The sequence below is a fragment of the Thamnophis elegans genome, chromosome 2 (genome assembly GCF_009769535.1).
Source record: "Thamnophis elegans isolate rThaEle1 chromosome 2, rThaEle1.pri, whole genome shotgun sequence".
NCBI lineage: Eukaryota > Metazoa > Chordata > Lepidosauria > Squamata > Colubridae > Thamnophis > Thamnophis elegans.
The window spans coordinates 58,802,032-58,824,936 of record NC_045542.1 but is presented as its reverse complement, the minus strand read 5'-3'; the positions used below and the strand labels follow the sequence as shown (position 1 = coordinate 58,824,936).

The window sequence follows — 22,905 nt, the reverse complement described above, 5'->3', positions numbered from 1 at the left end:
AGAAATATGTAAAGGAAATCAGATTAAATCTCAAGAAAAGAGAGAGCAAAAAATCTAACTAGCCAGGCTTCTTTCCTATTTCCAGCACAAAGTGTAGACAAAGTTATAGCTCAGTAGTGTAACCATAATGGCTGAAGTTGGGCAGTATAAACTGGCCAAGTTGGGCAATTCAAAAACCAATTAATTGACTCCCTATGTTAGGGTTAATTCTCTTGGGTGTGATGGCCCAAAACCCAGATTCTAATCTGTGAAGGAAGAATATTCCATAAGGCAGGGGCTACAACAGAAAAAGCCCATTTTCTAGTTTCCACCAGTTGACACTCTTTGGCTGGTGGGAATTTGCAGCATGGTCAATCTGTTGCATAGGATTGAACTGGTAGAAATTCTTGGAAAAAGATGCTCCCTCAGCTAACCTGGTCCCAAGCAACACAGGTCTTTAAAGGTGACAAGAAGCAAACTAACAACCAATGCATCTCTTATAGCAGTGATCTCATATATGCACCTGACAGGCCTCCATAACTGTCATGCCACTGTATTCTGTATCAGTTTTAGTTTTGAACACCTAAGGGTAGCCCTGTATAGAGGGTGCTGCAGCAATCCAATTGGGAGATAACCAGTGCATGAATCACTAGACACAGTGACTTGTGATCCAGAAAAGGATGCAACATTGATCTCTAGATCCTGTCCAACTCCTTTCTTGATGAATTGCTGTAGGTCAGATTATGAGATACTACTCATAACCTGGTTATTTTTCTACTAACCTGCTAGAGCTATGTGTTGGTCACTAGTTTGCCCTCTGCCTCTGGAGTTCTTGAGTGTAAGAGCCCTAATAGAAATATGAATTCCACTTTCAAGTGACATACAAATGTAGTATCTTCTACTTTCTGCCCATGTTGAGCACTAGAGTTGAGGAGAAAACTTTTTTTTAAACTTTCTAACTAAAAGCACAAAACCTGGAAAAGGAAGATTGATAGAAACATATCAGTCTGGTGATGATCTCTTCAGCACAGGCCACATTCATTGTTCCTGAAATGAACTGGCAGGCTGCCCCCATTCAAGGAGGTATTTTTGTATGGGTAGAAGCTTTCTCAGCTGTGAAGAATGTGGAGGCTGTTTTCACCTTCCCCAGGCTTCAGGAAAGCCTCCAAAGCATGGGGAGAGTGAAAACACCCCCCTCCTGCGTGAGGCGGGGGGTCATGCGCACATGCACAGCTGGGCGGTGCGCATTGAGGTGTGGGTATGTGCACACAATTTTGGCATGCCTTTAAAAAAAAGTTTGCCATCACTGCTCTAGGTTCAGTCTTCTCACATTAAAAATAATTCATAAAACACCCATAAAACAGTTTGATTCTATTCTTGTTGCTCCTTAGAGATGTTTCTAGTGCATTTACAAAAACTACTTTTGAAAATTCCCCATCACGGTCAAGATTCACCCTTTATTACTTTGAATAAGATTTCACATGATTTACAATTCAGACCAACATGAAGCATTCCTTCATTTTCATGAACAAGACTAGACTCATTACACTAAATAGGTCTGTAACTAGGTTATTAAATATATAAAACTACCACTGACCTTCAATGTTCTGCACCTTTCTAGGTTCTCTGCAAAATTTCACACTTAAAAGCATTAAATTAAAGTTTACTAGCCATATAGCAGGCCATAATTCATTTCTTGATATGTTACATGTAACCCAGGAATTATAAGTTCATATGCTTTTGTCTGTGAGTAGCTCCTGGCTCATTGAGATGCTTGAAGTGGTGGAACAGTAGTAATAGTAGTTTGAGAAATGTTGGAGGAAGAAACCAGATATTCACTAACACATACCTTTAAAGCTATTTCAGGAGATAGACTTTGTAGCTTTCCTCATTTGTCATGAACCATAATTCACAATAGTCCTAACTAAGCATAGGAATGGTGAGGGATGATAACAATTTCTGCTTCTTTTGCTTAATTATGTGTAAACTACATCAAGTAGTTACTGTTGTCTGAAGACAAAATCTTGAGTACCCATGACTTCTATGATCCTTGTGCTGTGTCCATGCAGCCAATCTCATGGAAGAGCTCTGATTTAGTTCAACGGTATTGGAAGTACTTTATTTTCTAAGATAGGAAATAATAGGCTGTGGAGGGACCATTTTTTTAAAAAAGGAAGAAGGAAAAAGAAAAGAAGGAACCAATTATCCTTCTCTCAACCTGCTGATCCAATAATTTTAGACTAATGTCAAACCTTCCTTATTTAGATTTTAGAAAGTTTTGAGCATTGTGATAACAATCATTTTTATATTTGTCAGTCTTGTGTTTAAGTCTGTTAGGCATTTGATGCCCCCTTAGTTAAACTTATATTTGCTGACGTATGGCTATGTGGCTCTTTTTGTTAAAACTATCTTACTTAAAAAAATATTTTAATAAACCTTTTCAGCACAATTAAAGAAAAAAAATACAAAAAAGAGAAATAAAAAAGTGAAAAAAGAAGTATGACTTTCTCCCTTCTTCACATGAGTAATTGCCCTCTCATTTTTCTCAGCTTCTTTAACTCTCTTTAATCCCAAAATCCCAAATTCATTCTTTTTTCGAATGCCCATATAAGGCTTTCACTCTTAAGTTTTTATCATTTTTTCCCTGACCAAACTGCTAAACTTTACAATTTTTGCAAAATCTGTAATTTTATAATTCAGTCTACTAATGTTTTTATGCATTGAATAATGCCACAGTTACTATTCACAGTATTAGTTTCCTATATTTCTTTTCCGGTAAAGGGTCCATAAAACCCAATAGAAATAATTCCATTTTCAATACCTTATTAGTCCTTAATATCTTTTCCATCATTGAATGAATTTACATCTTAAATTTCTTTCCTTTTTTACAAGTCCACTATGGATGATAAAAAGTCCTCTCTTTCTTTTTACACTTTCCACACCAACTTGATGTTGCTTTGTAGATTTTTGATAGCTTAGCAGATGCCATATGATCTTTTTGTTGATACTTTTAATCTGTGGAGAACCTTGCTATAATCAGAAACTCTGTGTGTGTGTATATATATATACACATACACAGACAAATTTCTGCAATATTTCCTGTCTTTTCAGAAGTGTAAAATGGATTTAAGATTTTTTTAAAAGAAAAATCTGCTGTCCATTGAAATCATCTTCTGAGTTATTCCTCCAAATTCCCCAGCAATTGCTTGGAATTTCTTGGGATTTGATTATCTTCACAGTGGTATTGATATATGGTTACACTCTCCTAGGATACGTTTATTCTACTCTCCATCCTCCCCTCCTGATCTTTGAATGCCAAACTTTTAAGAAATACTGTTGAGAGTTTCCGAATTTGACACTTTCGTGGTTTGTTGTTCCCGCTGTTTGTTTCCTGCTGCTGAATTTAATTAGTTATCAATTTCCTGTTGTGTTCAAGCTATTTAATTTGTGTGGTTTTGATGATTTACTTTTGCAATATGGATTTTAAATTTTTGCAAATAGCATTTTAACCAAAGTATGGAGTAGGAATGTTTTCGTAAATAAAAATATTTGTCATAGCAAAAAAGTCAGTCAGTTTGGTATTCTTTAGTAAACTATAATATGTGAATTTTAAAAGCTACCCAATCTTTTTTAATATCATAATGCAAATCACAAATCTATAGTATGGCTGTATTATAAAAGCAAAAGGGAGGCTCATTATAGATTTCTTTTTAAACTGATTGGTATATTTTTAAAAATTCAGCATTTGATAAACATTCATCTTTATCTAGTTTAGGGAACCACATTGTTGAAAATGTTAAGTTTATGAAAGGAGCAGACAAGGCATACAAGTCATATTTTCTCTTTTCATTCTACAGTAGTAATAATTCTGATCCAATATATGGTTGATTATTCCAGAAGAAACCAATTGCATTTATATAAAGCACCTTAATATAGAAAGTTTGCTGTTCTACTGGGGAAATCTGAATAAATATCAAAGTGTTGTAAGTTCTTTCACTCACAGCTGAGCCAATAGGTCAAGGGAATGAAGCTAGCCACAGACATTCCTGCTCGCCCTTTTTTGCATTCAGTGCAAAATATATTTTTAAAATATATTTCAATCATAATAGAGCTGGAAGGGACCTTGGAGATCTTCTAGTTCAATCCCCTGCTCAAGCAAGAGACCCTATACCATTTCAAATAGGTGGCTGTCCAGTCTTTTCTTAAAAACATCCAGGTTTTTTTGGGATTCAGTCTTTTATCTCTCTTTGGTTCTTTGTCATGGTACCCCTAATGCTTTGAAATACCCACACCATTTCTCTTGAAATCTCACTTATTTTCCCCTGAAAGGGCATATTGTCTTAGTTTAATAAGTCTACTTTTAATCCACAAACAATATATCCTGTTCCAGTTTTGCTCATCAAAGAGTTCAATAATCATAGCGCTTTACATCTCAGGGTTATTAATCAATTCCATTTAAATAGTCCAAACAGTTTCTGCACAACAAAAGGTACTTTACTTCACTTAAAAGTCTTCTTTATTCTCACAATAGTAAAGTAATTAATTATAGGACAGTTAGTATCACCACAATCCTTCAAAAAGATGTTACTTGTTTCTTTTGTCAAAGTTTTCCTAGATTTGTATGGGTGTAATATATTCCATTCACCAGTAGATGGCAGCATCAACAGAGGTTTCAGCATTGTTTCAAATGTGGTAAATTAAAATCCAAATTTAATTCAGTTTATACAGACAAAATTAAATACTCAAATAAATTCTGGTACATTTTAATGCCTTTCCATAACAACACCTGCCCAGTTTAAAATCCAATTTTCTTTCATTAAAATGTATTTAGCTTTCCTCCCCTTAGTTCCTTTATTTGTGTCTAGGATTTTTCTCTCTATGGTTGTTCGCCACTTTAAAAAAGGTAAGTCTAGGAGTTTCTTTTCCTGGATTTTCTTCTTTTTCCCTTTAATTTTAGGGACTACATGAATAAAAAGAATCTTCTTACCCAGTTCCAATCACTGTTCACTAACTCCCCTTCAGCACCAGTCTGAGGTGTTCCTCGGTTGTCCCAGCTTCATGGCAGCCATGTTTAGGCTGCCTTTTCCTTGTGGCTGAGAGGGAAAGAAAACCCCGGGTCAGGCAGGAGAGTTACGACTCTCAGTGACTTCTCAGGGAACCCTTCTTTTTATTCACTGCCCCTACAGGGCGACTTTGGGTCCTTTAAGAGCCCATTGATGAAGAGGACTCAGCATGGGAGCATGGATATCCATACTGCATGTCCGATCCCACCGCGACATCAACCAGAAGTCAGCTAAATGAAATCCTGATAAAGTGAAATTTTTATCAAAGAGGTTGACAATCTTCATTTTATTTTTGCTTTTAGGAAGACTTTTGGCTGGCTGAAAGCTAAATGAGAAAATAAACTCTATCACCTCTGGGTTAAATATAAGGGCCACATAGGCTAGAGGCAGATCAGAAGGCTAGAGGCAGATCAGGACTGGATTTTATTTTATGAATTACAATTTGAGTTGTAAGAAAGAACAGCAATTGAAATTAATGCTGCAGACATCATTGTTCATTTCTTCCTTTTTCCTCTTTGCTTTTGGTGCCTTTTCAATGTCCTTTTGTTCTTTAACCCTGATACACCCAACAAAGATATGGCCTTAACAAATCAGTTACATTTATTCTGGAGAAAGACTACTCTTGGGGAAGTCACACCCCCACCTTGGGTAAATTATAATGAAGAAACCACTTGTCTTCTCCCTGGATACAGAGGGGTTTCTCTGGAGAAAATTGGCTGGTGGAAACATGACTGACAAGGCTGTTCCCAGAAATTTTGGGAAGAGGGAAGCAGGGTTGTTACTACATGGTTTAGAGTCTCCCTTAAAGATTCCAAGGAGACACATCCTGTCATATCTCATATATGTGTGTTCCACATTACATTATATGACCAACCACTTTAAAAAAGGTACAATAACTATATTGCCTCTTCCTTCCTTCTTCTTTCTTTTTACAGTGTAACTCATTCCATCTTATTTGACACTGGGGGAGAGTATACCAAAGTTAGTTAATTGCAAAAAAAAAATAAAAAAAAATAGTAGTATAAAAGTTCTAAGTAAACAGTTAAGCAACATGATTGAAAGTCTGGAGTTGTATTTTAAATAATAAGAGCAAGTGACTTAACCAATCTAGATAGGGAGATTTCCCTTTTTTATAATGATTTATTTGCATTTAATAAATATTTAGAGGAGGCTGTTGCTGTGCATAAGTATATTTAATGCAACATCATGCAATTAATTAGTTTCAATATCTTGCTAAAAAGGCGAAGGAATAAAATCATCTTGGTGACTTTTTTAAAAAATGTGTGGGATAAGGGGTTGAAGGTTTGCTTGGCTTGTTATTGTATTAAGCAATTTAAGCTGAATAATGGAACTGCTAAATTTCAGCCAATCATTTATTCTGTCAGTTTTATCACTGTCAGGAGACAATTTATGGATTATATTTAACAGTATTTATAATTGTGCATATGTTTTGCAGTTTATTGAATGTAGCATGTAGCACTTTACTGGAGTACTAATATTATTTATTACTGACACTTATCACATCTGTCAAGTTTATCTAATTAGGGTTTTTTCCCTAAAATAAATTCTGGTGAATTGAGGTGAGTCATGTTACATTCACTGAGAAGAACAGAAGGTGCTATTGAAAGCCATGAATGGGTGAAAAATTTAAATAACTGCAGACAAAGTTGCTGAAAAGATTGTGAGGTTACATTATAACTAGCAGACACAGTAGAGATAGGAGGTTTTATCTGCCACTTTTCCAGAGGAGCTTTATTTTAGCCATGGATTAATGTGATGAAAATCACTTTAGTAAGTATGGATCACATAGAGATAAAAGACAGTTTCTGAAAAATCCCTTTCTCCATGGTCAACTTTTTCTTATGTTCACTAGCTATATGATGTGGAAGTCACCAAAATGAGGCCTATATATATAAAAGTCTCAGTATATAGAGGAATCTTAAAATCAAACAAAATTTCTGTTTATGTGGAGAATATCTTTACACACAGGACCTATTCTTATTGATGTCAACATAGTTACTGGAATATGTAATTACCCAGCTGAGTGTGATTGTCCTCCCCATATTCCCAAGTATAAGGAGTGGCATAGGAATGCATGGGGATAGACAAAAATCTGTATTGTTGGGCATGGCATCATAGTTTAAGCCACTTTTTTCTGTACATGTAACATCAACACACAAGTGGCACGAAGTTTGAACATGAGACCATGCGTCTGCCGTGTTGTAGAGATGATATCTCTCCTTTGAAAATTGCTGGATGATTCTCTGGATATTTTTCATGCCTGTCTCTTCTGGGATCCCCCCCCCACTTCCCTCTATATTTACAATTCTGCCATTAAACTTTTCTCCACTCCATCTTACATAATCCCCTTTCCCACAAGGTGCTCATTTCACGTGCTATATGGCACTATACCATCTTGTATATTGAATAAATTTACTAATATTCAGGAGCAAGCTAAAATAATTCACTTGGGTTTGGCTGTTAAGTCAATTAAATACAATAATTTAGTGCAAAATCATTCTATAAGGCTTGACAAGCCTTTTTTTAAAAAAAAGCAGGATTCTTCTAATATGTAATATGGAGTGCCTTGTTATTTTAGTACCTGCCATTATTCGGCAGTGTAACACTGCAGGTTGACATGGAATTGTTGGTTACATAATAGCTCGATAGCAGCGGCAGTATAGTTCATCTTTTCATGTGTAAAATTCAGAATGTTTGACTGAATTATTTTTCTGTAAAAGCATGAAAATACAAGATGTTACTTCTGAAGGGACAAAAGTGCTATGATTCCCTTCAACAATTCATTTCCTTAAGGTTAGGAAGAGAAAATGAGCTTGCTCCTGTTAAATATTTCTGACTTCTTTTAAAGCAACAACTATATTAAAATCAATAGGTCTAGATCTGAATCATAAACACATTCACACAGACAGAATGTAGAAACTAAGAACTGATCAGCATTCAATAGTGAAAGGTTTAAAAAATAATAACCAGGCTTGGCCCAATTTATTTATTTAATAATGAAATTCACTGAAAAACTGTCATCACTCCCATGGATGTGAACACTGCATTAGTGCTGGCATATCATTCGAGCAGTTCCTTATGTGAAGTTAGATTTTTATTATTTTTAATAGGACTATCTGTATCCAAATAACTTTCAAAACTTCTTTAGGAAAGTTCATTCTATCTGCTCACCCTTACACACCATTTATCCCCCCTCCCAGGGGCGGAGGGGGGGAAACAACCCTTATTGCTTGAATTGTCACATCTTTTCTAATATGGACAAAAAAATTGATTGCTAGGACTTAAATGTTTTACTTCAGCCTTATATTTTTTCAACAATCATAAAAATGAAGATGAATTCTTTCTTCTTTCCATGTGGGTTTTCCCACTTCAGCCTTTAGCAACTTGCCTTCTATAAAATTAAACTGGCTGAAATAAAGCCAGCTTCCGAAAACCCTTTCCAGATTTCAACCCCTTCTTCCTTCTGGGCCACACTTTGATTTAGCCTCTAAATGGTGAATTGTCTTTCTTCCCTTTCTGCTCCCACTCATGTTAGAAAAACAAGCACACATTCACTTTTTTGTGGTATGTCCTTTGAGGACTGATTGGGGGGGGGGGGGAACCAATTATCAGTCACCAGAGTTATGTGGAGAATCTAGCCAGAACATTTCTTAACAGTAAAAACAATTAACCAGTGGAACGACATGCCTCTAGAAATTGTACATGCTCTATTATTGGAGGTTTTGAAAAAGAGACTGGACACCTCTTATCTGGAATGGGATAGGGTCTCCTGCTTGACCAGGGGGTTGGACTAGAAGGCCTACAAAGTCCCTTCCAACTTTATGGTGGCACAGTGGTTAGAATGCAGTACTGCAGGCTACTTCTTCCGGCTACCCGCAGTTCATCAGTTCAAGTCTCACCGAGTCTCAAGGTTGACTCAGCCTTTTGTCGGTGAAATGAGGACCCAGATTGTTGGGATCAATATGTTGACTCTGTAAAGCCACTTAGAGAGGGCTGAAAAGCACTGGAAAGCGGTATATATAAGTCTAAGCGCTATTGCTATTTTATTCTGTTAACAGTTCTCACTTTTCAGCCAATTAAGAAAAAACCAGCATGTCACCATCCCACAACTTAACCTAAAAAACAAAGTCCACCCTTTCAAGGCAGACAACTCATATGAAATGGTCATGAAAGTAGAGAGCGGGAACCTGGAGAAGGGCACAGCCTCTATAGTAGAGACTGGGGCATTGGTGTAAGATGGAATGAAGTGCAATAGGTGGATTGGCTTCCTAATGTGTGACCGAAGGGAGAGAAGGTTACCTTTGATGCAGAATAAGTACCATTAGATGGAAGTCACCTTCCCAGCAACAAGCTGAGGATGACATCATTCTTTTCTACCATTCCTAAATTGTAGGGTGACCTGTCTTCATGCAGAAAATGCAGATCAGTTCTGAGTCTCTAATGATCTTCATCCTGTCAGCATTTGATGCTCTTCCAGTTAGTTGTTCTAGGCAAAACTATCACAGTGTGTAAATGTCAAGTTTCATTTTGCGAACAATTTCAAAATCATATATCCTTTAAAAATATGAAAGGATTGCTCCTTGTTGGCTAGTAAATCTAAGTCTAAACTAGTTACCTTCTCCCATTCCTGTGGGTCGAAAAGTGTTCTACAAAGTTTGTGAACATCCTTCAGGTGCTACATTATTTCCTATATAATACCATATAGTAGGTAGATCCTCCTGAGAGCTCTCTTCACTATTCTTCTGCAGAATAACCCCAGATTTGAGGTACATAAGTAGTTTGCTCAATTCAATTTTCAAAACATTCTCTCCTGTGGAGATGGGTATTTTCTCAAAGAATTAACTTCTCAAGAGTATTCCAAAAGCTTCCCTTGGTGTTAAAACAATAGTAGAAGTGTTTGTTGCTCATGTTACCACTGTGGCATATAATTCCTCTGCATTTCTCATGGTTTTCTTTATGAATCCAGGAAGACTGAATATTTGTTTATTTAAAAAAAGGACATGTTTTCTGGGAGTAACTGGAAAGCTATAGCCTTACAATTTTCCATGGAGAACAATTATTACCATTTTTTAATAGCATGAACGTATGATCTACTTTCTTATCACGAAAGGAGCTGCTGGAATGGATCTTGTGTCTTTCTGTTTGTCTGCCTGCCTGCCTATCTATCAATCATATCATATCTAAATTCCATTTTATTAACATCAAATACATTATGTGCAATCAGAACTTCATATGTAAATGTATAAATACATATAAGATGAATAGTTTACCCAGAAAGGATAAAAATTCAAAATTTAATCCTAAAATAGCTAGATATATTTTAATTTTATCCAATTAAGGGAAAATAGCAATAGCAGAAAATAGAAGAATGTAGAGATTTCAGCAGATAGTTCAGGATAAGTTAAGATTTCAGAGACCGAATTGTTGATTTTTCAGGCTCCTTAAATACAACTTATTCAGTGTTTTTCTTTCATCTTCAAATCACAAATTATACATCCCCACAAAGTGCTAAAGCTTCCACAGCTAATCAAGTACTACTTGTATTCTGCACTGCAATAACCTATTGTGACTCACTATTACCATCTCAACATTCTGCAGACATTCCAAACAAGTCTAAAATAAAAGCTGCTAACTCAGACAGTTAAATAGGAAATGGAATGCCAAGCAAATTTTAGCATTAATAATATTACACTTGCTAATTGTTTGCCTTCAGTGCTGTTTTATTTTATGTTTTAACCTGCAGAGGCTAATAATTTGCACTTGAATGCTTGGGCCAAGAATATTTTTGCATCACTGGCGGCAATGCTTTTATTTTTTTTAAAAAGAGTGTTTAGTTAACAGAGCTCCAGGAGGCTGACTAAAATGATGGATGTTTGGCTGCTGAATGACTAGTACTGAAAACTGGGGCTGTGCATACACATACAATTTGGGGAGGTCTAGGTAAGCTTCTGAAGCAACTGGGATTTGCACATTATATACCTTCTTTTATGATAGGAGAAAAGGTGTTTTGTATGTGCTCCTTGCCATTGCAAAGCACCCCTTTTGAAAGCCTCAAGTAGCCCTAGAAAGAAGATGACTGTAGATCAATTAACTTTCCTACACACACACACAGAGTTACACACACACACTCACATATACATATACATACATACATTCTTTTAATAACCCCGTAATCCATTAAATTGGGGTGGAGTCAGGGCAACTGAATGGAGCAGAGTGTTTACTGGCCGGATGCCCTTCCTGTCGCAAATGCGGGATTCAATGCAGCAGCTAATTACTCATTGTTCCCAGAGAGAAAAATATCTGCCGCTACTGAAGATCGAACTCCTGATTGTGAGATAAGAGCTCCACTTCTAGGCCACTGGACCATTCCATCCTATATTTCCTATATATTTCTATTGTTGTTATATATGTTAAGAATAATGCAAATATTATAAGGGAAACAGCTGCAGTCAAACAAAATATATAATACAATAGAATCTTCCACTACTGGGCAACCTCAGTAATAAAAGTGTGTTGTATTACACTTCATAGTATTCTCAGCCAGAATGTTGGAAAGGCAACACATTTATCCATTAACACAGCCACAATTCAGCTTTTGCATCCATTTACACGATGACTATAGGAACTATGGTCTATCTTTGTACATTAACTGGGTGAATGGGTTCATAATCTGAATCACTGGAAACAAGTGAAAAGTTTGGCTTTTTTTTCATGTGAACCAGAGATCTGTTTTCTAATTGTAGCATACTAAAATGTAATGTTTCATGATGGATGATTGTGATCCATCAACCACAAACATAATTTGGAAAGAAAAGAAAGTCCAAGCATGAGAACCATGGGAATAATCACGTAAGACATATTCATATAGAGCTTTTCTTTGGTGCTGTGTTTATGGTAGCTTTGATTTAGTTATGCTGTGTTATCACATCGTTTGTTTATCACTTAAGATAAAGGACAATATGTAACTGGCAGTGCCACTGTGCAGTATTTTTATAGGTATCATGATTAATATTGACGCTTTGTCATCTCTACAGTAGTCTTAGCAAGTGGAGTTGTGGAATTGCTTCATGAAATCTTAGATTTTCCAGTTAAAATATATTGTTCTGAAAAAGTAGAATGTGTATTAAAATCTACATTAAAAGGATTTTATCTTTTATATATTTTTAAAAGGTAGCAGCTTAGAAAGTGGTATTCAATAGCTAATATGGTTTTCTTCCTTGTGTTTTTAATGCCCTCTTATTCACGTTTATGTAATGTGGACTAGGAGATGGTGTTTATGATACGTGACAGGATATTTGGAGGGAATTCAGTTGCAAAATAGTGTACAGGGTTATTGTTGCAATAGAAGCAGAACAAATCGTGCAATCAGTGAGTGATACTTATCCATTTTCCATGTGAACATTGTGTGATCTGACAGAAAGACATTCTGAATGTTTATAGTTTACTATTATGTGAAACCAGTGAGACACACAAAACCTGATATTATGATGCCACAAGATAGATTACAAAGCAGGAGCTAAGCTGGTTATGCAGGCTACACAGATCAGCAATTAGCACAAATCCATCAGTGTCCAAAGAAAAAGGAAGTTTGAGAAAATAATAACTGGAAATCTTTTTTTAAAATGAAAATAATAGGAGAAATACAAGTCAGCATAGTATTTTGCTGGCCTGGTGTAGTATTACACTATGCAGGTATTTGATTTATATTTTTGGATAATGCCATTGGCCATCATCCACCAAATCTTGCTGGTATCTAACTCCATTTTTTTCAGTAGTCTGTAATCAATTATTATGTGTGTTGGCTTATCAGTGCCCTTTCTTCCAAGCTTTTCCTCCCTAATTTTTTTGTAGCATTTTCACATGTAGATTTTTGATATAGATTTGCTCCCTTCTTTGAATATTACCTGTTTGACTCTTAGAAAGCAAGCATGCAGCTTCTCAATACAAACACTGTAAGTAGATGCTTTAAATCATCTATACTTGCAGCAACTCCTGATCTGCAAAAATAACCTGGAAGGTGGAGCTGCAGTCTGTGCTAATTCAAAGTGATAGCACCATCTACAGTCAGAGATGTTGTTTGCAATTATCATTTGGAAACAGCTGCAGTGATTCCTTAACACTTGTTTCCATCCTCCCTCAGCCCAGATGTTATGAAATGCATGATGAAATACATAATGTTTCCATGTTCCAGGAGCTAAATAAAGACACATTTTTGCATTCAGCCAAAAAAAACAAAACTGCTTGATTTGAAGTAGGGGGGAAAAAAACTGTACATCAGTGAAAGGGACATGGTTGCTGCTAAACAACCAGACAACCCTTATTTTATTTTCTAAAAGAAAGTCTGTTGACATCGTAATTGTGATTCTTCAGTTGTACAGGAAATGCACTCTACCTAAGCTCTTTCCTTTGCATATTTCAGGACAGTTTGATTGCTCAGTTCTAATGAGTGTTGACATATTGTAGAAAACGTTAGTGGTTGGCTAATATAACAACAGATATAAACAATCCCAGTCTGTGAGTTTATAGGCATTGAGGTGTAGTCTTCCAGCTTTTCTGACTTCCACAGTCTAGACGTGTAGGGTGTTTCAATCTGACACATAACTGACTAGAATCACAGTAGGCTGTTGAGCCTGTACAGCAACTTCCTCCTTTAAGTGGGAAGACTGCCTGAAGGGATCTTAATGAATACCTTTTCTCTGAAAGAACTGGCATTGAACAGTTCTATATGAAAGAGCACATTTCTTCATGAATTAACACTTTTATTGATTGGCATTTATTGATTGGCATTTATAAGAACCATTATGTGTAGTTGTATAGGAGTGGGGTAGAAAACAAAGGCCTTACATGCACTTATTAGTGATTGTGACTATTGATACTGATATTGTTACTATTTTTTAACAGAGACTACTTGGGAGCGACCAAGCAGTGTTCCGGGAACTCCAAAGAATTCGGTGAGCCAGAAGAACTCCTTGCCTACAGGTAGGGGACAAATCATCCACAGGCACATGCAGTTACTTTCTCCAAAAGGGAAAGGGATCATAAAAGCTCTTACTATCTACATTAAATGGGAAAATCCCGGTGATATATTTGCCTATCGTTAGAGAGAAGGTAGTACTAGGAGAATGCTCAGAATTTCCTTGGCAGAGATATGAATAATGTTTAGGTACCATCAAATCAGGTTCAAACTTCGGTTGCTGAATGCAGTATGCTGTTTTGTCAAGAGTCAGGGCAGTGATTTTGGATCCAGTCAGTTGGTTATTTTGGGTCCAGAGACAATAAGCACACAAGCGAATAAAGAGATTTTTAAGTTTTGTTATGAACTCAAAGTCTGTAGAGTTTCTCAGTCATCCAGGTCATGGTTGTCCCAAAGGTGCTTTTTCAGGAAACAACTGGACTTTCTTGTTTTTTTTTCTTTTGAAGACATTTCGCTTCTCACCATCAGATTATGAATTCAAATAAATTTAAAAGCATAAGATAAAAAGCATATATACCAAACAAGATGAGGTCTCTAATAAGCTACCAGGAGCTCCTTAAACATGAGAGCAGAGAGGCTCCAATTTCCACAGTACCCAGTGTTAGGTTTTGTACAGAGGGTCTCTACAAACGACAACAACAACTCCAAGATTATTATTTTTTATCAAAACCTGACACCATGACTCTCTGGCCCTTTTATAGTCATGGATTTGGATTTGACTAGGTTACATATGACTTTCACAGGTTTGCAGCTATATAAAGACTCCCTCCTTCCCTCCTACCCCTTCTCTTTTATTCAGTAAATAAGAGTAAAAAGGCAGGTTACTTCAAAACAAAGTCTAAACTTCTCGACTTCTTAAAATGAATGAGAAATCAAAATATGTCACCAAACCCCTCAAAATACCAATGGACTTCTGCATTGCCACTGCATATGCCTACCACCTTGACCTATTCTGGATCTGCAATCTTGCAAGGATCTTCCTATGATATCCCTGATCCTGATTATCCATCCTTATATGTTTCCTTTCCATTCTTCTATTCCTTGCCGAGTGTTTTTTCTACTCCATTATCCACTCTTCTGAACCAAAGTACGTGCTTGCTGTTCAATTTTCCCAAAGGAGCATTCAATCTTTATTCCTTCCAGAATTGATTCACAGTCTTAGTAACTATCTCCAGATCCATAATTCATTGTCTTCCTTTGTGTCAGTGTCCAGCTTTCACAGCAGTACATTACTACTGGTAAAAAAAAAAATCATTGCTTTGACAATTTTAATCCTTTCCGTCATTGGAAAATCCTTAATAAATTGCCTTCATTTTTTTGTCTCTAAAAGCAAGGTGCTTGAGTTCTTGGTTTATTTGAGATACTTGAATGTTGTGTTTGGAATTCATGTCACTCTCCCTACCCCATTTGTTCCACTTTTTAAATTATAAGAGATACGAAACAATAAACCATGAAGGAAAGTCCAAAATCATAATGAACTGGGATTCATAATGAATCCCTTTCTATTGATACTTCCAGACCTCATTTTTATTTTCTAACATTTACCGGTAGTTCTTCTCTATAAATAATTGAGATCACTTTATAATTATGTACACATATTATATAGCATATGTGTGTGTGTATAGGTAGTAAAGTCTAACTGCTATTGCTATATGTAAGTGTATTTGTTTATTTATATGTGTGATGTGTGTGTGTGTGTGATATACACACATAAAGGTAAAGGTTCCCCTCGCACATATGTGCTAGTCATTCCGACTCTATAGAGAGCGTTGCTCATCTCCGTTTCTAAGCCAAAGAGCCAGCACTGTCCAAAGAGGTTTCCGTGGTCATGTGGCTGGCAAGACTCAACACCAAAGGGACACAGAATGTTTTTACCTTCCCACCACAGGTGGTTTCTATTTTTCTACTTGCATTTTTACGTGCTTTCAAATTGCTAGGTGGGCAGAAACTGGAACAAGTAACGGGAGCTCACTCCATTATGAGGTGCTAGGGATTCGAACCGCTGAACTGCCAACCTTTCTGATCGACAAGCTCAACATTTTAGTCACTGAACCACCATGTCCCTATGCATACATACATATATGCATATATATACACATTACATGCACAGATAGCTAGACATACACAGAGAGACACATGTCTGTGTGTGTCAGTTCATTTCCTAATTTTGCCATACGATTTTAAAGGGAGTAAAGGAGTTATCTACAATAATCACATTCCATTCAGTGTGTTTTAACAACTAATGTTGCTTTTTGTTTCAAAATCTGAAAATATTTCAGCAATGTTCTGTTGGTGATGCCGAGGAACGATTTTCAATACCAAGACAGGCATATCCAATTCGCATCCCATAAGCCACATGCAGCCCTGGACAGCTGCTATTCTGTTTGACTTTTTTTCTTTAAAAAATCCCTGATCAAGAAGGGTGAGGCTTTTCAATGTCAGCTGACAAGTCCCACCCTTTCCGCTGTACCTTTCCACTGTATCCCAAAGAGCAGCATTCATGGTAAGATAGGATGGCTGAATACGTTCAATTTTTTTTCCCCCATAGTCCCTTGCAGGGAGCTTTAAGTCATCTGTTCTCATCTCGATGCTGTTTTTTCAGCGACATTTGTAGCAATTTTTCTAAGTGGCTGATCAAGGGTGGGGTGGGGAATCTCCTTTCCTCAAAAGACTAAGGAGAAAAAAACCCTCTCTGTTCAAGAGAATAAGCCTTATTCATTTGCCAAGAGTTTCTGTTGTGTAGTTCCATGCAGAAAGGTCCCCCCCCCTATTTCTGCAGAAGCCATTCAGATCCTTATAGTATCAGGGTTCCACATAGCACCCAAAAGTAAATCAGAGTCCAAGGCAAAGTATTGCTCAAAGTTCTAATTTATTAAGAGATCCATGTTGGTACATCTGGGAAAACCCGAATCTGAAAGCTTCCCCGTTTTCACACCTAATTGAAAGTTCAATATCTTGTCCCCACACCCACAAGTCCATCACATGGTCCAATCTTCCACTGCCATGCTGGCAGTTCCACCATACAGTTCCAGTCAAGTGCAGAGGTGTGAAGACAAAGGATGACCTTGGCTTTCTAGGAAGAATTTTGTTATGGCTACATAGTATCTAACTCCGTACAATCCCCCCTCCCATTTTTCCACAATAGAAAAGGTATAGTAGAATAGATGAAAAGATGGCTGCAGGCCTGATAGATAGGGTTTGAAAACCCCTCATAATAGAGTTTGAAAACCCCTCAAATCCCAGGTTATATATAGGAAATGTTTTTGAAGAGATACTTTCCCCTAGTACCTTCATTTCTCCTCAGCTATGCAATCTTCTCCTGTGGGTTCCTTTGGGTTAACCCCCATTTTTTTATCATTTAGAAAATCTAGAAAAACATTTCTTTTTTTTTACTTGATTTATAATGGCTGGATTATTTATTGCCTAGTTTAGTAATAATTGTGATCTGCTTTAGGTTTAAAAAACATTTGGGAGCCCTCCTCCCCACCCCCAACATGCACAGAGTAGGTTAAATAAAATAAAATAAATATTTCTTCATTTAACAAAGAGGTTGATAGTATCTGTGGAATACTGTATTTCATTTGGTTCCACCACAAATGCGCGAACGACAAAAGCGCGCCTGACTAAACCGCGGTGACAAAACCGCGGTGACAAAACCGCGCCGACAAAAGCGCGGCGACGAATGAGCGCTGAAGCGCGCCGACAACAGCGCACCGACAGAAGCACGCTGTAACCCTAAACCTAGCCCTAAACCTAACCCTAAACCTTACCTTAACTTAAATCGCGCTTCTGTCGGCACGCTTTTGTTGGCACGCTGTTGTCGGCGCGCTTTTGACATCGCGGTTTTAGCGCCGCGTTTTTGTCGGCGCGCTTTTGGCGTTCGCGCATTTGTCGGGTCACGATTTCATTTACTGAATTGGTGCTGGAGAGTGTTAAATAATATGTGAATCATCATTGGGAAGGTCAAGTAAAATACTTGATTTGAACAGAGTGACTTAAAAGCCACCCCCTCCTTTCCTGCCTTTTTGGTCTGAACTTCATGTCTTTTTCTTACAGTGAACGGATATCACATACCAGGCACGTTGGCATCCCAGCTAGAGCCAAGCCACATGAGTCTCCGCAAAATCAGCAGTGACCCTCAGGTAAACTCACATAATGTGTTTCAGGGTTCCTCCCTTAATAAATTTAGCTTTATTTAGGAACAGGTTTCGTGGTAACTTCCAGTCCAAGGAAGCTTGGAAATTGCTTTTTTTTAATTTAAAAATTGTGAATCACCATTATTCCACAGCAAAGTCCAAGCTTGTTCTGTAAATCTCAAAGTCATTATAGTTCTGAAACACCATTCTCCCTCCCCGCCACCACTCTCTGTGTATGTGACTTCCTATCTCTCTCCATCTTTCTTTCTCTGCTGTTTTTATATGTCAAAGCTCCTATTGATCTTATTCAGTTTTGGCCATCTGTGATCATTTGGTAGCACAAAGTTCTTCAGGCAAGTTGTGCAATGTGCTTTCTTTCTGTCCATGTTTTAATTGCAATTACACTATCAAATCTATGTTTCTCACATTTTTTATGATATGTGTGAACTCGGGAAGTGGGGGTATTCGAAATCCTCCATGAGCCTTCTTTATTGCTATTTTAGAGCATGTTGAAAGATGACTTGAAATTTTCTCGCAGAAATACATGGTTTAGATCCTTAGGTCATACATGGTTCATAATTCTATGTATAATTTTTGTGCTCAGTATAACAGTGTGGTGATAATGACAGTCCTTGACACCCATCCAGCATGTCGCTGTGCTAGGAGACTTTTGAGAAATTTCCACTTTTTTACATTCTAAACACCAGGATCATCCTGAAATGATCTCTGCATCTCTAAATTGCAACTCAGTGCTCCCTGTAGTTTCTAGCCATGTTTGTAAGTGTTATTCATTAACAACTCCAATTGATTTTATAAAATCACAGAATGAGAAGGGACATTTAGGCCACTGAATTTAGCTCCACCCACCAGCTAATTGCAGGAATCCAAATTAAAGCTTCTAGGGCAGATACTGTAGTTGCCTAGAACCCATCCAGCAAAGGAAAGGACATCATTATTCTGGATAATAATAGTTTCCATTGTCATAAAATTTGCTCTTAATGATTAGCTATTTTTTCCTAATAATCATTTTACATTTTAATTCAAATTTAAATCCATTACATTGTGTCATTCACTCTGAGACAGTAGAATACAGGTCTTAACCTTCAGTTGTGTGACATGCTTCAGGAATTTGGAGAATGCGCTTCTATTTTTCTTTGTTTCAAATCTACTCAAGGTTAAATATACCCAATTTTTCCAATGGAAATTATTGTTTTTAGTCCCCCAATATCACTGGTTGCCCTTTTCTGACCCTGCATTACTTACGGTAATCTGAATTCCTAAAGTGTAGTACTTTAAACACAATGCCTGAACTGTGAGCCAACCGATTTAGAATAAAGTAAAAATTGTAGTACCCATGAAACCTAAAATTGTAGTAACATTTATTGCAACCACATCAGACTACTTGATTCATATTCAACTTGTAATCAACAACTATTCCAAAATACTTAAGTACTATTACATATCCATACATAAACCAAACTATATCTATACATTTAATGTATGCTTCCTAAGTATATAGGTTTGTTTAAGTCTCTGTTAAATTTCATTTTAAAAACATTTTTAGCACATAGGTCTACTACAACAAGATTCTATTTTTGTCTTCTACAATACTGGCCATCTCCCCTTCCCCTAATATTGTATTGTGCAGATTTAATCAGTTGCATTCCATCTCGTCATCCAACTGATTAATAAAAATATAAAGTACAAATTCTAGGAATCTTCTGTCACTCTCTTCAATATTTCCAGAGTGATGTGGAAATTGCTTTGAATGTTCTGCATGTCTTAAAAGGTGAGACATGATGACTAAATATAGCTGAATTATAAAGACCCAGTATTCTAGAATGCAGCAATGAATCCAAAATTTAAATCTGCATTCTGCACCTGTGTGAAATAAAATACATTTGGTCATTTCCAACCATGACATTGCAAAACCATTTTGGAAGTTTATGTGTCAATTTCAGTTTCTCATTTACAATACTCACATTGTGATAATGGAGGAAATGTTACATCACAGATTACAATAGCATATTAGAAATCTAATTATGAACCTCTTCCTAAAGCCTATCAGATCCTTTTGTTATTGTATTATTTGGTCACTCCTTCCCAAATGTTAATGAAAAGAACTTGCAGGCCAATTTCACAAGGGTACTTGAAGTGATTTTTGCATTTTCTCTGCATGTTCTTTCAATAAATAGCTACGTTGACTAGGATATGCATCTTAGCATTTCTTCCTTTTTCCATTTATTAACAGCATGTCAGACAAATGTCAGGGGAAATTTATATAGTTCTACATCTACCAAATGTTTACATTGTGTGAATGATACAGCAATCTTAGACCAAACACTACAAAAAAAACCATCAGTCTAAGCTACTACCTCCAACACAATATTTTCCAACTCATAGAATTTAGTTTTATTTTGTCCTGGCTTTCCTCTACAGATATGGATATTGTTTAATATTTGCATTCCAGCATTATTCAGGAAAGTAGGCAAGTTAATATTATTTGCTCAGGATAATTAGACTAGCTACATCATTAAATAGCAGTATCAACCTAAGCTTCCCTGTAAAAAACAAACAAACTAGCTGTCTTGTTTCCATTGTTAAATTCTTAGATATCTGCAAGGTGTACTTTCTGTAAGGTATACTTAGGAAGCACCAGTTTTTAGGAAGCTCCTATAAGTTGTTGAAAGGTTCACTGTCATCATCAACATTTTGTGAGTCCCCTTGAATGTTTTGTAGAATAGCAAATCAGAGAAAGTATGTGCTGCCAACACAATTAATTTGTTAAGAGGATGGTGGTTCAGAAAAAAATGCTACTGTAAGCTTTGATTGAGTCAGCAAGTCATATTTTTTAGAACACGAAGAACTTGGTCAAAACAGCTCTGCTGGCCTTCCACACTGCATGGGCCCTCAGTCTCTTCTCCTCTCAATCTTTTCTGTCTTTCCCCTACAAGTGCTACCAAAAGCAGAGGCACCACTCAAAGCTGAGATTTCCAATACTTGGCAGTATCTTTATTCTTAACATTATCAAGTATTTTTTTTAATGTTTGCAGTGTCACTGTAGAATAGATTAATTTTGTCTTTGCAGCATGAAGCATGTTAAAGATGCTTATTGGATGGATCCCAAACAATGAAGATTCTGTTTTTAGAACAAAAATTAGTCCCTTCTCTTTCTTTCCATAACTCTTGGAGTAGGTACTGGGGGGGGGGGGGGGGGGGGGTTCTGCTGATGTTTAGCCTTTCACAATGTGACTCAATTCACAGCAGGCTTTTCACACACTTTTTTTTTACATTACCTTCCTGAGGCATCAAAACAAATTCCCTCCCCCTCCTTTCTACTGGGTAACTTTATTGAGGTCAGTGGTCTTGTAAACACAATGGACAGTCCAAATTATCAAGGGCAAGGGCTGCTTCTTATGCTCAGTGTTTACAATGTCTATGGCTACTATAGCATAGGAAAAAGAAAGTGACAAATGGAAGTTGTGTAAAACAATTAAATGTGAAAACTGAGAGGATAATTTAATTCTATATCTTCCTTTTTGTCTCTGGAAAATCTCACCACTTTGAACACTTTGGAAGTGAACCTTGCTCTGTAGATGCTTCTTGCGTGTGTCTATCTTAGTCTTCATTGTTGTCATTGTTTTGTAGCACCCAGGATAGTGATTATTTTGAGTTCATCTGGTCTTGATGTAAGAATGTAAATTAATGGTCTTTCCTTTGGATTTACTGAGGATTATATCTAAATGGCACAGAATGAGGTGATTTCTGAGCACATTATTCTATATAGATTATTCATTATTCTCTATATATACAGTGCATAGATTTCATATTCATATTAGCTGTAGGTGCTTTGAAATGGCCAGACAGTCATCAGAATACTTTCATGCAAGGCTCAAGTGATTATTCTTATACTGGCTTTGAAATGCAAGACTCGACCCAGTCAGCCAACTGGAAAGAATTGGGAAAACGGAATATCCTTAGTTAATGTGATACAAATAGTTGGTTCAAAGAAGTTTTGATATTAACCAAAGCAATTTGCAGGTTTGAAAGCTCAGATAATTTAAGTTTACTACTGAAGCTGCTAGCAGTTTATTGAGCATGAAAGTGCATTCCATATAGGCAAAGCTGGTAGCTTTAAAGCAAATCTTTTTTTGTTGTTGCTTTTATTCTGCCTTTTTTAATACTACTAATGTATCCTTCCCCCAACAACTCTGTGAGGTGGATTGAGCTGAGAGAAATCACTGGTCCAAAATCATCCAGACATTTTTTCATGCTATGGCAGGTCTAGAAGTCATAGTCTTCTTGTTTCTGGGCCAACATCTTCAACACTACCCCAAACTGGCTCTTAATGATTATAAAGAAAACAGAGGATTTGGAATTCTTCATTATATGGTTCTTCCTGGTAAAATTAGCAATCAGCCCTAATTTTATTGTAGAACTGCTGGTCTGCTGCTTGGAGATTCCTTTTCTGCACATGTGAACAACTAATGCTAACAGTGTTATTTTTTAAAAAAAATCCCTTGAGTCATTTTAAGATATTAATGTGTGAGAGATTAAAATGTTTCCTGGCTCTCACATTCATCCTGGATTCAAGATTGATAAAAGATGTATTTTGTTTTAAAATGAAATTAAGAGAAGCTGATTCCCTTACATAAGGATGCTTTGAAGGAAAAAGCAGAAATTCTGTCCCAGAAAGCAGAGAGGAGGTTCTATTCCAGATAGATGATGT

General features: G+C 36.7%; 1 protein-coding gene across 3 annotated transcripts in view; it reads left to right on the top strand.

Annotated features, from left to right (window-relative positions):
• Positions 1-22,905, top strand: part of GAS7 (growth arrest specific 7) — a 140,551-nt gene that overhangs the window by 95,575 nt on the left and 22,071 nt on the right. For all 3 annotated transcript variants that reach the window (XM_032209962.1, XM_032209964.1, XM_032209963.1), the window contains exons 3-4: positions 13,968-14,045; positions 18,097-18,182. In XM_032209962.1, coding sequence (XP_032065853.1) covers positions 13,968-14,045; positions 18,097-18,182 — 164 coding nt within the window. The remainder of the gene's footprint in view (positions 1-13,967; positions 14,046-18,096; positions 18,183-22,905) is intronic.